The sequence below is a fragment of the Dermacentor silvarum genome, chromosome 1, assembly GCF_013339745.2.
Source record: "Dermacentor silvarum isolate Dsil-2018 chromosome 1, BIME_Dsil_1.4, whole genome shotgun sequence".
NCBI lineage: Eukaryota > Metazoa > Arthropoda > Arachnida > Ixodida > Ixodidae > Dermacentor > Dermacentor silvarum.
The window spans coordinates 393,098,262-393,114,042 of record NC_051154.1 but is presented as its reverse complement, the minus strand read 5'-3'; the positions used below and the strand labels follow the sequence as shown (position 1 = coordinate 393,114,042).

At 45.5% G+C, this 15,781-nt stretch overlaps 1 protein-coding gene across 3 annotated transcripts in view; it reads left to right on the top strand.

The window, feature by feature from the left end:
• LOC119437531 (saccharopine dehydrogenase-like oxidoreductase) overlaps nt 1-15,781 on the top strand; it is a 134,749-nt gene that overhangs the window by 68,939 nt on the left and 50,029 nt on the right. For all 3 annotated transcript variants that reach the window (XM_049660670.1, XM_037704536.2, XM_049660671.1), the window contains 3 exons: nt 2,434-2,514; nt 10,305-10,434; nt 14,808-14,857. In XM_049660670.1, coding sequence (XP_049516627.1) covers nt 2,434-2,514; nt 10,305-10,434; nt 14,808-14,857 — 261 coding nt within the window. The remainder of the gene's footprint in view (nt 1-2,433; nt 2,515-10,304; nt 10,435-14,807; nt 14,858-15,781) is intronic.

Here is a 15,781-nt window from a genome sequence, read left to right as displayed (position 1 = left end):
GATTACAAATCCAGCTTGCATCATTGTAAACTGGGGCAACAAAATTGTTGCCCAAATAACATACATGAAAGCTTAGAAGGATCTACAGTATAGACCACTTATAACGTAACCGCTTATAGTGCAGGACCGGATATAAAAGTCTTTTCAGGCTCCCGTTAATTTTCCCATAGTACTCTATGTATACGCGTATCGCTTATTGTGCAGTTTCGGGAGATGAAATACTGGTTATAATGTGGCTGCCGGGAAGTTCGGCAGTGAACCGAAACGGAGAATGCTTCCCTAAAGCCGCAGTATACTCCGACGTAATGCACGCGCGTTGAGCTCCGTGACATCATGGTGGTGAACAACCGGCGTCTGTGCTCCAACAACACGACGCAACCGGCTTGTCTGGCGCCGTCGGTCGCGTTTCAACGTTGTTGGCACGTGAATAGCTCCGTTCCTATTTTTCACCAGCCATGCCGAGCCGCGCCGGCCACGCATCCCAGCATTCCTCGCGCGAAGCGGGCAGAATGACGTAATGGCGGGGGCGCGTGAAAGCGCGTCCACCGCAGTGGCTCTCCCCTGTGGGTGCGCTTGGCTGCCTGGCTCGCCCGGAGCCCCACCCCCCAGTAGCCTTGCGTGCGCGAGATTCAGCCACGATAACTTGCTCACCCTAGAATGCGTTCACTCGCACATGCAGCATACTGCGCGCGGTGACGATTTTATCGGCCTTGGACTTCATACGAAACCTCATGGCAATCGCGACGACAGAAATGCGCCTGGAGTGTCCACATAATTGCTATCCCAATAAAATCGTTGTTTTGGTTATAGTGCGAATATTGCGACTCCGGCGACTTACGTTACAAGCGGTCTACACTGTACTATGCGTATATAAAACCAATTTATACTTTTGATTACTGCCATCTAAAGAGGCGCCATTATTTGTGTGTGTTCCACATCGAACTATTGTGTATTGCTAATGAACACACTTTGAAATATTGTCTACAGCCATTCTGGAAGTAGTAGGTTTTAGAGAACAGTAAAGTGCTCGAATTTTACTCGTTTGCCCTACGCTGCATATACCAGGCGCTTTAGGGACGTCAACCACACTTGGAAACATTTGAGTAGAAATAAAAACGAAATTTTCGGCAACCTAGAATTTACATGGTCGATTATGCGAGCTGCAGAAGTAAACTTTAGGAAAAAGTAACACGTTTAATCATGTTAGTTTTCAGTAATAGGAACTAGATCATTGCTTTGAGAATACCATCTGTCTATTGATGGATAGGTGACTGAAAGCCAGTGCTTTCTGGTTTACACCAAGACGAGGTATGCGAAGTGGCGGAAATAGGCTTTTTCACACAAATAGGCTATGACTAACCTCCCACTCACAGCATCATCGATAATCGATAATAATAAACGTTATATTTGTGTTTTTTAAATGCCAGAACGGCATAATAATTATGAGGTATACTGTAGGGGAAGACTGCGGTTTAATTTTGACCACCTTGGGCTCCTTACCGTGCACCTAAATAAAAGTAAACCAGTGTTTTTGTTTTCATTTTGCCCCCATCGAAATGCAACCGCCACCACTGGAAATCGCACCCCTGGCCTCGTGTTCAGCGGCTCAACCCCATAGCCACTAGCCACCGCGGCAGGTGATATGCTTGCAAACAGTGATCAACTGTACTCAAAAGATGGTCGCACGAGCCGTACCCACAACTGCTTTATTTCCAATTCTATAGAGACATTCGCCATCTTGTGCTGGTGAAATGAGATGGGAGAGGGGGGAGAGTAAGTGTACTTGCAAAATATGGCTTATCCCCTATTCTTTCCTTAAAGGGACAATAAGGGCAAATAGTAAGTTCAGCTAGATTGAAAGATTAGGCTTCTGTAATGACGAACTTGTGATTCTTAGTAAGAGCTTTTATAAGCCAGAAAATGATGGAAATGTAAAATAGGAATGGCAGCACCTGTTGTTGATTATGGTACCTATCTCATGAGACGTCAGCTTTCAGGGCGTCTAGCTCTGCCGGAAGCAGGGAGACGGAAACGAGGTGTGTACGAGAAGTCAACAACCTGCTAGCAGCAGAACAAGAGAGACTGCGTGCAGCGAGAGAGAGTGGAGGCAAGCGGGAGGCGAATAGAGCGAGCCGAGGCGGGTGATTAGTGGCTTATTCGCAGAAAGTGGCAGAGGAAAAAGTGACGTGGAGGTTGCATCAACTCCTCAGTTTTGGCGATGGCGATTCAAATGGAGGAGCGGTAGCGGTACTTTTGGTGTCAATTTTCTACAGAATGAAGTCGCATATTCACGACAATAAAACGATGGTAGACTTCCAGAGAGATACTCTATCGATCTAACTAAACCTAATAATTTCCTTTAGTGTCCCTTTAACACTTGCGCATGTGGTCTTCTTGAAAAAAAAAGACCTCTTTTTCTCTGTCTTGCTGCAGTACCGCTTCTTTGGACGTCCGGTCGTAAAGGCGTGCGTCGACAGCAGCACACATCACATTGACATCAGTGCAGAACCACAGGTTAGAGACGTTGCTTTCCATTTTGCACGAAAGGTTTGGGTGTTTTCAAATGCAATAATTTGGCGCGTTGCGTAACGTGAATGACAAATGTTTTCCCATTTAGTCTTTCTTTATTTTTTGTCTTTTTTAAACGTTATTTCTCACGTGGGCTACGTTTTCTACATTAAATATTGAAGCCCTCTACTATACAGGGTGTTTCAGCGAACACTTTGAAAAATTCTTATACAGGGCCTGTGGCTGATAGCACAATTCTAGTTCATGAGCTGGTCTACTCGAAGAGGCCGACATTACTTGCATGAGAAACTGAAATGTATAACTGGCGAATTAACAAAATTTCACTAAATAAATTTTTAACTAATTACTGTATGGGCCATACAGTTCGCAAATTCTAGCCATGGAATTCGCAAGCCGGATCCACTTGGAACGAATTCTCAGGATGACACCTGTTTCGCAATATTAATTCCCGAACTTTGCGGAAAAATGCACAGGGGCTCCATTTACTTCCTTAACAAAACGCCGTTTTATGCATTCAAAGGCTATGCTCTTGCAGGCTAGGTTAGGTCATAAATCCCATTCAATATGTGACTGATTTTATTACTTTTTGTGTTTTACTGACAATATTGTAGTAAACATAAATAAGAGTGTTGCAACGATAATTAAAGAAACAAGCTTCACTGGTTAATTATTATTATTGCTGACCATGCTCACTGGTACCCATGCTGGTATTAATAATCAAAACTATGGCCTGAATCAGTGATTACCATCGGCCGACATATATGGCTGTGCACCTCTACTCGGGTACGCTTCATCAGCTTCAGGGAATCATGAGCTCCGCTAGCAACTTTAGGTGCCCGCGAAGCCCATTTTTGGCGCAGAAATTCATACGTGTGATTTGGCACCTAGGAGAAGTACACTTGTCAGACCCAGACGTCAAGGTAACCTCTCGCATTAAAGGCGACCAAAACACTTACCAAATCGTTGGAACTTTTCGGAAGCAAGTCTACGGCAAACACCAGTGATGGCTTTCAACATGTGACAGTGATTCAGCAATGGAAGCTTCAGAAGTATTGTGTGATCCCACTGATGCATCTGATTTAGCTGCTACAGCTTGTCCTGACAACGCAAAATGGTGCCGGCCCCTCTTCCCCTGGTCTGCAAAGCGAGCCACCTTTGCAACCTGGGACATCTGACCACGACTGACCACGAGGCTTTGGATCCGTCAGCATTGCAGTGCTTCATAACGGCTTTACTGCGAAGCCTGGCAAAGATGTTCTTTAAAGGGACCCTGAAACGATTTTGACGATTTTGTACAAATGTACTGAGTCGTTAGAGTAAGTCCTTCTGATCATTAATTGACGCATCTAAGCACTTTACGTAAAGCGTGTAATTTATTATAAGGTTTTAAAAATGTACATTGCTACCGATTGCAGCACGCCAAGCGGCTGATTTTCGTGCCCAGATGACACGATTTGCCCAGAATACGTCACTGGGCCAGCTATCCGATTGGCTGCCCAGGGCGCGTCATCGATAATTTTTCCAACATTATGGTGAACAAATGTTATAAAAAGAAAGTAACAGAAAGAGAAGGCACAAGGACACGTATAACTACACAAAAACCACTTCCGGCCCACAGCAAGTGTCGTCTGCTTGTGTTACAACGTGCTCCGTGTTGAGAGCTGCGTGGTCAGTGTTGGTCTTGTTCTTTCTTTTCGCGAAAACCACGGTTCGCCCTTGTTGCGTTGTGGGCTACAAACGTAGCGATCGGCGACATGTCAAGCTGCGACATCGTGCCCCGCTGCAAGGCAGCAGATGAGCGGAGAGGCTGCAGTGCATCGGACTTAAGGTATCCCAACCAATCCAAACGGCGCCAGCATCTACGCGTTTGTGGCCGTCACTTCATGTCGAAGGTTTGCCACAGTAGAGTTTAGCGCGTCCGGTATTCAAGTAAATGCAAGCGTAAGTGTACTGGCCGCTTTACCACTTTTTACGTGACGAACGGAGGTTCAAACATGAACTGCTTGCACGGTGCAGCCACCTGGCGGCACAAAGCTCAACCAAACACACAGCTAATATAGCAGTAACGAAGTTTTTTTTTCTACTTTGCTGCTGGCTCAAATTTTTGGCAGGAACGTAATCTTGAACACGTCATGTTTAAAATGTTTTATACTTCGTTACAGGAATATTAGCTCAGTTTTTGGCTGGTGAAGCTCTGCACCACCAGATCGCTGGACCACGCATGCCGATCAGGCCGCTCACGTACGTCTACAAAGCTCCTTCGTCACAGCGGTATGGAGGGGCTTTAGTTTGCGCCTCTGGCTATCCGTGAAAACACCCAGCTCGACTGTCGTTATCGGAATACTGGACATGCTCGACGCTGCAACAGAACGCTCGCAACGCACGCTGCTTGATCGCTCTCGCTGGGGATCGACGGCCGGGCGGCTAGCGGAGAGGTTGGCGAGCCTTCGCACCCTGGCTCTAAGAAAACCGAAAATAAATGACAACGTACGTCACAACATGACGTAGAGCCAGCGCAGGCGGAGCTTAGCCCCGATCACTCGCCGAGCGAGTTGAGAAAATGCATGGCTAGGGAGGAGGGTAACTTGTAATCGTCCATAACTCTCATAATATGAGATGCTTCACTTCAATTGTGACGCGAATGTTTTACTGTAGCTGCACCCTACGCGTCTGCAAAATTTATCCGAACCGTTTCAGGGACCCTTTAACATATCCGAGCGTCGAAAAATACCATATTCAGTCTGTGACAGCTAGTTTCCGGCAGTGCAATCTCTGGTGCCATTACTCTTACAACAATTTGCCGGGAACATGGAACAGTTACTCTTTGAATGTGGCTATGTTGTGCCAGAAAGATTGACACATGTCCTCGACTGCAACTTTCTTGTTGGCCTGTTTCATGAGATTCGATCTCAGTACCAACGATCCTGCTACGCCAAAGCCCGCTTTCCATACACGGAGGCACAGCAGTGTGCCTATGCAGGAGATCACCGAGCCTCATATCAGTACTATTCAGTTGGCAGTACCATACGTCAGTTTATGCAGTGTGAACGTGTTTTTTAACACCTTATGAGGACTGAAGTTGATGACAGTGCTACACTTCGCACTTTTCGGGATGGTTCAGCTTATAAACAACAGATGAACACTGCGCTGCCCAGCACAAATGTTAAGATACTTCACATGCTTCTGTACATGGATGAAGTGGAAATTGCTAACCCAATCGGCACTACCGGGGGTGTGCTAAAGCTTGTGGCTGTGTACTACACCGTTCTGAATGTACATCCGACATACCGTTCTCAATTGAAATTTATGCATCTTGCAATCCTTGTGAAGCATGCTGATGTACGAAGATACAGCTTGGAGACTGTTCTGCGGCCATTGCTTAGGAGCTGCAAGAGAGGGGCATAATGGTTCAAGAAGGGAAAAATGAAGTGTACTTAAAGGTTTTATTCCTAGCATGCTGTGTAGATAACCTTTCCATGAACAGGCTTGGGGGCTTTACATGCTCTTTTCCATGAGGGGCAGTTTGTCGCTTTTGCATGGCACAAATGAGAAATCTTGCATCTCCTACGAGGGAAGAATTAGGTCAAATAAGAGCAAAACAGCTCCATGAAAGCCACCTCTTGGCCATTCAACTAAATCCACTTCTATAGAAAAACTTTATGGCGTAAACGAGCCATCAGCAATGGACTGCCTTCCAAACTTTGATGTCATGTCACAGTTTCCAGCAGACATTATGCATGATATTTTCGAAGGTGCATTCCCATTAGTGATGCAGCATGTACTCAAAGGGTTGCTCCAAGACAGTGTTCTTAAACCATCGGACTTGGACGAAGTTTCCACATTCCACTATGGCCGCAATATCGTACAAACAGACAACCACAATCCACAGAAGCCTTCGTACGAGGAATGCCCCGCTAAAGGGCACTGCTTCTCAGAAGTGGTGCCTTTTGAGGCTTTTGCCTCAGATTTTCGCTTCTAAACTTCCAGAAGGAAACGAAGACTGGGAGGTTTACCTCTTATTCAGAGAAATTGTAGATTTGCTTTTGTCTGATGAGCTTCCTTCAGAGTCTCTTCCTTATATAGAAATGAAAACTCAGGAATTTCTCCGTTCATTTGTTACTTTCTACCCAGATGTCCACATAATCCCAAAGTTACATTATCTTGTACACTACCCACGTATCACATCTCTTTCTGGACCACTTAAATAAATCTGGTGTATGAGGTTTGAGGCTAAACACCAGTACTTTAAGTGGCATCAAAGACGAAAAACTTCAAAAACGTTTGTAAAACACTTGCAGAGCGTCACCAACTTTTGCAAAGCTATGAATTTAGCAAGATTGTCTTTAACCAACGCCACAGCATGTCAGGCTTGAAACCTGTGCAAAGATCTGTTTTACATACTTGCAATGAGGAGCATCTGCCTGCAGGTAATGTATGGCATGCAAAGTCAGTCACTATGCAGCATATTGCATACCATGTGGCAGATGCGCTTGTAATGGCCAAGGGAGACGACCCACATTTTCCCACAGATTTCTGGTATTCTTGCTGCTCACAACGAGGCTTTGTTCTTGTTAGACAAACTGGAACTTGTTGAATTCAGGAGATATCGATATACATTCAAAGCATCTAAAGGCAATGCAGTCTGTGTGGCGCAGCCAGGAGATGAGGTATTGCCAGATTGGCTAAGTCTTTATTTAGCAGGGGAGGTGGTCCTCAGATGGGAATTGGTATTGTTTCAATAAAAATTGAAATATTTTCTTAGCCTTATGTCATGATGACTCTACATGGTGCACTTCACAGTTTGTGTTTCAATAACATTGTGTGTATATTCTTATTTATTTTCACTTATGTGTATTTTTCTATTCTGTGCATGTTAAATCAATATTCATGTACTTCTCCCCTGTAATGCCACCCTTGAGGTATTTTTTAAATGCAAAATAGATATGTATGTACAGTTAAACCTGCCTATAACAACCCTCCATATAACGAATTCCTGGATATAACGAAGTTTCTCTATTTCCCGCCGTTACTCCATAGAAGCACATGTATTTGAGACCTCTACGTAAGAAAGAAAGCGTGTGTGAGACGGGCCTGCATCCCTCGACCTGGCGATCTCGCCGCCGCGGGCGTGACCTTTCCCCCTCCCTTCATTCAAACCTGATCCTGCCGCTTGCTGCAGCTGGCCTAGCCCGCCAAGCTGGCAGTCTCCTTTTCCAGTTTATGTTGCCGACACGCTGGCAGACGCTGTGCACATCACACTCGATGAGCGCGGACACGCGCTGTCAAACGCTAGCGGCATGTAGAAGCGCCGCTGCAGAAGCGAGCGAAATGACCTTCGTGCTGTTGTCTATCGCTTCAACGCAAACTGAGAAGACACAGCACGCACAAGCTACAAGCCGTCGACGCACCTACACTGCCTAGACTCTGCCCCATCGCAGATTGTTTTCAACATACATACCGTGCGCCACCGTGCAGTATGCAGTTGATGCCAGAGTACAGTACGCCGCCCGCTATCCCTCCCCCCTCGCTCCCTCGCCGGTGCCTCGAGCGCAATGGAAGAAGGCATGTTTCCTCCCTGCTTTTCTTTCTTGCGGGCGCAATATTTAGATGCGGTCGTCGGCTCCCCATGCACGTTTTCACTCGCACATACAGCATACGGTGCGCGGCGACTGTGTTATCCCTTGGACTTTATACGGAACATCTATGAGCCAAAACCAATTTTAGGGCCACAACGTGTCATAGACACCATCTTTAGATAGCAAATACGGATCTCAAGAGCCATGCTTTTGCTGGCAGAAACCGAAAATACGTCATAGTTGTCACCTTCGGCACTTTGGGCGGCGAATGCCATCGTCAAGCCACCAAGCCAAGCAGCATGAAAAGTCAAAATGGCCGCTCAGGCCGGCACGGGGTGGCTGTTCACAACGTATGATGCCGAAACGGTCCCACAGTTTCGACGCAACAGCGGGGTTACCAATGCATTGGGTTCTATGGGAGCTGTGCCGGGACCGGCCAAAAACGACGTAACAGCCGGGAAAACGCAGCACCCGGGAACGTAACAACGGGTTCTACTGTAACACTATACGACACTACGACACCATCATGATGCTTGCTCTTCGTTTCCGATGCCTTGCGCTTGTGCGAAACGACACGCGTTCTACGCATCCAGTACCTGGTGTGACATTGCAAGGATGAGTGCTTCGATGAAAACGGGTGCGCGTTACACTCGAGGGTGCGTTAGAATCGAGTAAATACGGTAAGCGTTTCTTTTTCAAATTTTCGTGCCGAACCTGCATATAACGAAATCCTCTTTATAACGAAGTTTTTCGGGAATTTGTCGATTTCGTTATATCCAGGTTTAACTTTATAGCGTGTTGTGTATGAATACCATCGAGTGTTTTCACTTTTGCAGTTTAGCGTTGTACAGTCCTGCTTTTATTATTGCTTACTGAATAATTGAAAAACAATTTGTATTTCTTGCTATACTGATCGTTCAGTAATGATGTAATGAAGCACTGCATGAAATACGTTTTACTTGTTGCGGCTATAGTTAAACTCGGGTAGTTATGTTGGTTTCTTTGGTATAGTGAACAAATTATTTCATTGAGTGAGCCAATGAATCCACATAGGTTGCAACCTATAACATCATATATAATGTGCCTATTACTGACTCCCTTCAAGCAGCATGGGAGTCCTCCACTTCATGCACGAGTCCTGGGCCGGTATTTTGTAGCGATGCCTTTCCAGTGCTAATGCCTTCTTGCGCTTATCCTGCTTTGTCAGTGGTCAAAGCGACGGTTCACTCGCGTTATCAACGGGATCAGCCGGCCGTGAGCGGTGGATGATAAGACTAGTATAGAATAAGTCATAAGGCATCGCTACAAAATACTGGCCCTGACTTCGTTTTGCCACTACCTTTGAAAAAAAAAAGGTAGTCAGCTACTGAAAAAAAGAGAGTCGAGGTAGTCGCGACTCTCTTTTGAATCATTTTGTTAAAGAGTGGAATCTACACAGACACACACTCACTGCTGCTTGTAACCACTTTGTTTTCCCCGCTGAAGGGACTGAGGCTTTCCTTCTACAGGCCCTGTTAATTTTGGGTCGTCCACTGCACGTGGTGTCAGTCACTTTGTCCCGGTAAAAACCAGTTTTCTGCGTCGTTCTCGTACGATGATATCTCAGAGATGATTCACCACCTCCGCAATGGCATCGATGAAAGTACGGTTCTTTCGCTGTCAACGTTCGGGCAACTCTCGACTGGCACACCCACGTATGGGGATGCGAAAACGATAGATAACCCCCCACACACAATTCTCGTGTACACGTGCACAGGTTCTTTGAAGTGCGACATCATCGGGTCAACAATTGCTGTCTTGCAGAAAGCCTTTCGATTGTGCTTGCAACGCCGATTGATTTCTGGCAGCATGCACGGGCAGCAAACGCTTTGCCGGCTGTGTGCGACTATGTAAAAGACCGCCCGATATTTTGTTTGGCAGCGACACTAACCAACAGCATTGACCGCACTTGCCAGTTAACCACTCGTCGCCGAGGACGCTACGCTTCGTAGACCCTGTTTGGAAACCGTGCTGTCTCCTGCTGCGCTTTTGCTGCGTCCTAGACCGCTGTCACGTGGAGCAAAAACAGTTACTGAAGAGCAGCGGAACTGCTCACATCAGTGCACAGAATATAATGGTTGCCACATTGCTTAAGCAATTCCTTTGATCAAGAAAAGGGGCAAGCAGCAGCTGAAAATTGTGCCATTCTGTCTCTTGCAGTACATGGAGCAGATGCAGCTTGAGTTTTACGAAGAGGCTCGAAAAAAGGGAATCATGATCCTGAACGCATGCGGATTTGCCAGCATTCCTGCCGAAACGTGCCTTTCCTACATGCGAAAGCACTTCCAAGGTAGGGTGCTCATGGCTTGGCTAAGAATGTTGCTTTTAGGCACGTTGCACTAAATTTCGGCACAGGCATAAAACCAGTGAGAAACACTGCTAGTGGCCTCTTTCCCATTGCACGACAACGCACCAATGCTCATTTTGAAGCAGCGCTGTAACAACAAGAGTTTTACGTCAACTGTCCACAATTATACTTTGAATCACCTTAGATGAAAACTGTAGAGCTCGAATGTACTATACTGTGAAATATAAATGTCGCAGGTTCTTAAGACATTGACTTCACCGCATTCAGTTAGAAAACACGAGGGAAGCACTTAGACTGACTCAGGGCATGTTCACACTAGCCATCTGGCTTCTAGAGCTGCAGTGAATCCAATTCGACGGTGGCGAGTTCCGCCGAAAAGGCCCTCTCCGCACCGATCAGAACCCCACCAATTTCTATGCCGCTGCCGCCCGAATTCCTCGCCGTGGACCAATCAAAGTGCCATTAAGAAATTTGAAATGTAGTGGCCGAGCTCAGTATGTCGCAGTTGTCGAATTCCGTTGCGAATTCCGTCAACTTACTCCATGCATAGCTCCACGTTGCGAGCTCACAGCAGTGGTAGCAGTTTTCTGGCATGACCAAGTTTCTCGTGGTGTTGTATATAGAGTAGTAGGCTGTACCCGCTGCCGTTGTCTCTTCTTCGGCAAATGCCGTTTCTGCTCCTGATGCATAGCCAAAAATGTGCTCGCCAGGAGGCTCACAAGTATCGCTTCTTCTGCCTCAGAGCTTATAATCACGATTGCAGCACAGTGATGAACTGGCGTGAGGAAGAAGTATGCAAACATGACACGAGCGAAAAACTCACCGGGTGTGGAGCCATCCGTGAAACCCGTGCCAAATAAAAGTGGAGCATACTCGGGAGATGATGGTAGCAGTACAAAAATCGAGCAGTCTCATGTTTTCCCTTTATTTCCTTTTCGGTTAACACGAAAGTTAGCAGCAGCTAGGGTGGCATGGTGGGCCAGCAATGTGAACACCACGGCATTTTGACGACAGGAGTGTTCCACTCGCTATAGATGTCGAGGGTGCCAGGGTGAACCAGCACGACCGGTTCATGAAGAAAAACACATGCATTTGGCAAATATGTCTTCTTCACATATATATAATGTAACCTAGTGACGTTGTGAACACAGTAGCAAAAACTGTGGATTACGAAAATAACTTTTTATTGGGCGAACCCGTGCCCAGAAAAACTGGTTACACTCAAAGCACGATAGCGGCCAGCACAGTCAGCGATGATCGAAAATCTGATCTGTGCGTGAAGCACGTCGGAATTTATATATGACTCGTCCAAGGTGCCAGCGTAATCACTGGTGCCCACTTGCCTTCCAGAAAGTTCTACACAGCAGATACAGTCAGATTACACAAGGTTCGGTGAAAACAGACAATGAATAGAATGAGCGATAACATTCAAGAAACTTCAGATAAACAAAGGCACGTCTTGCACTCAGCGATAACAGTGCCACACTGAGTGGGTTGTAAAAAACATTCACCCAAAATATACACAATTTATAGATGGTTTCATCCAGCGCCACTGCACTCTGGCAACGCTGTGCGCCGGCATCCGGCGCCCTTAGGAAACTTCCTGTAGCCATTCCTTTTGCTCTTTTTTGCTAGTATTTGTTCGCTCGCGTGCTTGTCCTGCGTATATTCTGTGTTATTTTTCGGGTATATCGATATAAGTGCGACTTGTGGCATTCCGTGTGTTGCGTGACGGCGAGTAGCTCTTGGAGCATTGACTGTTTTCATTACGTTTACTCGTCATCTGGGGGCCTACTAAGAGCTCCCAGATTTTCTCTGCTCACTTCATCCAAGGTACGTTACTATGTGGAGTAGCCAGACTGCTATAATGCTGAATAATAAAAGTGCTACAGCGCGATTGTTCTGGCCGTATGTCGTGCAACTCACGCGAGAGCAGCTCGACTTTCGCCTTGAGTTTGCCCTCTCGTCCAGTTTCTTGCTTCGGCGTGGATCGCCATGCTACGAACATGAATTTAAATTATTGTTTAGCGAGTGCCATGCTGCCGCCGTTTTATTTTAATGTTTTTCGTATCTTGGGCACAAGTGTACTTCTGCAGCTTTACTACCTAAGTACATGTGTGCATTGGTTTATCATGTTTAACGTCCCAAAGCGACTCCGGCTATGACGGACGCTGCAGTGGATGGCTCCGGATAATTTCGACCACCTGTGGTTCTTTAACGTGCAATGACATCGCACAGTACGCGGACCTCTAGCATTTCGCCTCGATCGAAATGCGACGGCCGGGGCCCAAACCGGGGCCCAAACGGCGTCTTTCGGGTCAGAAACCAGGCACCATAACCGCTGAGCCATCACAGCGGCATGTGAGCATTCGTATCGGTATCGCAGAGCAGAATCGCAGAAAAGTGCAACTTCCGTGCATGCATGTAGGAAGTTTCGGCCACATTCTAAAAGCATTTACGAATTAACGGAGGCCAATTATGGATTGCAATCTTGTGCCCAACACTACAAGTTTCATTTTGTTAGAAGTGTGGTAAATTCGTGAGCATTTAAGTTAGTCCCATTTCAGTCGACCTAGGCTTCTTGCACTAAATGACTTTTGAGAATGTACAGTTATTTGTGAATGCATATTGAAAAGCAGAAACAAGGCAGATGACGCAGAAAACATACGCATGTACACATGCACAGCTTACTACTTCATCCTCCATCTTGCAGCAATAAAAGTGCCATTGCAAAATGCAAAAAGACCCATGTGCTTGCATTGTTGTGCACGTTAAAGAACCCCAGGTGGTAAAAATTAATCTGGAACCCTCCACTACAGCGAGCCTCATAATCAGAACTGGTTTTGGCATGTAAAACCCAAGAAAGAAGAAAAAAGTGCCTTTAAAGTTTTCTAGTTTTCGGCAGTCCCATTACCTGCTTTGAAGACAACAGTCTGCGTTCATTGCATGTCCTCACTAATAAGATGCTCCGCTTGTTGCTCTGGGATTGTAACTGAGGGAAGGTGTTTGGAGCCCGGCAAAAACGAAAATCGCACGACATCATCGTCCAGTGGATCGGGCAGCTCTCTGCCTCGAAACATCAGCTTTTGGTGATACCGATTTCTTGCTTCGGTGCTAAGAGCCTTAAAGTAGTCGCTCGTCATCTCAACAATTTTCACGATGTAGAATCAGCTCATCACAGATTCCACCAAGCAGTGCAAACATCGACACGCCTGCTTTACGTCGTGCATGCCTTCAAACAACATAGCCAGAAGTGCTTCTAGCTCTCCTGCCAGAAGTTCCCATGGGGCAACCAATCAGCGGCAAGCGAGGTTTGTTTGTAAACACTGAAACCGTCTATACGCGTGTCCCAACTGTCATTCAGCAAGATTTAAAAATATGCAAATGCCACGTAGCTGGACAGAACCAAGGTAGTGTTGTTTCCTTCACTTGGACATACTAAGATTATTTTTTGCATTCCGCCTAATTACATAATTACCTTAATTAATTATTCAACACCTCAAATATTATAATTAGTTGAAAAGTGTCAATGAGAAATTTTTAGAGCAACATGAAAAACTCACGATACAGCTTTCTGTTGCTCAATAAGTGCTACATAAAAGTGTTTTTCCGAGCGTGAAAGAAGCCTGCGAATACACGCAAAATTGCCACGCGACTGGACACTCGAGGCTCTTTGCGTCTATTCACGTTCTTGCATTTCGCCCCAATCGAAATGCGGCCGCCGTGGCCGGCATTTGATCCCGTGACCTCGTGCTTAGCAGCGCAACACCATACCCACTAAGCCACTGCGGCGGGTTTCTATATAGGGTATTTCAGCTAAGTCAGGCCAAACATTAAAGCATTAGTGCCATTAGTGCCGTCAAACATGCCACGAACGAATGATCGATGTTGATGAATATTAGCAAAGCCAATTGCAACATCTTGTGACACATTGCCACATGACACAGCGTATTTTTTTGTCGCGTTAGTCTTCTTCTGGAAGGAAAAGAATAAAAGAACTGCGTGTTAATGATTAGGTTGCTAACAACGCTTTACACCAGTAAAGTAGAGTATTGTATGTCACTGCAGTATTTGGTTTTCCGCTCTTGTTGCTGTACACTTCTCAGGCAATCAGGAATTCCACAAACACTGCGTTTATAGACATGCGAAAACTCTGCAATTACGAACTCACTGTGACGGCTCCTCGCCAATTTTCACACCGCACTAAAGGATGAATATAGTGTGCGTGCGTGTTTAGCAGCTGTTGTATATTTGGGCACTGCTAGAGCATAATGGCTTATACGAGAACCTTTATTTACTGTCGATGCAAACCCGTAGAGAACCTTTTGTCATTCTGTTTGGTCAATACACCGCAGGTGACCTGGAAGAGGTTGAGTCCTACCTGCTGATAAAGCAAGGCTCTCTGGTGAGTAACGTCAACGAATGTACCACATTTAGAAAGCTTTGAAAACAGGGAACATATGAATGATTAACCAGGGTAAAACGCAACAGAATCAGAGACGAAAAAACATCTTTCCCAGAAAAATATCGGGTTTTAGGTGCAAAAACCACGATCTGATTATTTATTTATTTATTTATTAAATACTGCGGGCACGTGGTCCAAGCAGGGAGGGCGACATATGGTACATACAATGAAAATCAGATAGACAAAACAAACAGAACCATAAAATTACATGATTAGGAAGTGGGTTCAATTATACAATTCCATTCGGTTACAGTTCGAGGAAAAAAAGAAAACTTATATGTGTTTGTTCTTGCAAAGTAAGGGGTTAATGCATCATGTCTGCGGTGGCGTGTAGTTCTGGTTGATAACTGCGATAAATGTTCAGATGGGTCAAGGGGTAAATTGTTGGTGTGAAGTAGTTTAAGGAATTCAAGTCACTGTTTCTTTCTTCTAAGCTCGAGTGGTTCAATGTTAATTTTCATAAGTTCGGTGGGGGAATCACATCTGGAAAACTTGTTAAATATAAATCTGACCGCTTTTCTCTGAATTCTTTCAAGACTATTGATATTAGTTTTTGTGTACGGATCCCAAACTATGCAAGCATATTCCAGCTTAGGTCTAATTAGGGAGATGTAGCATAGCATTTTAACGTTAGATGGGGCTTTCTTAAGTTTGTGTCTCAATAGGCATAGTTTTCGGAAGGCTGAAGCGCAAGTGTTAGTTATGTGATCATTCCACGATGGTGTATTGTTAAGGGTCACTCCTAGGTACTTATAGCTAGTGACTTCATGAAGAGGTGATGGACCTAACTTATATGTATAAAGCAAGGGTGATTTCTTATGTGTCATTCGCAGTAGTACGCTTTTATCTGTGTTTAGTGTCATT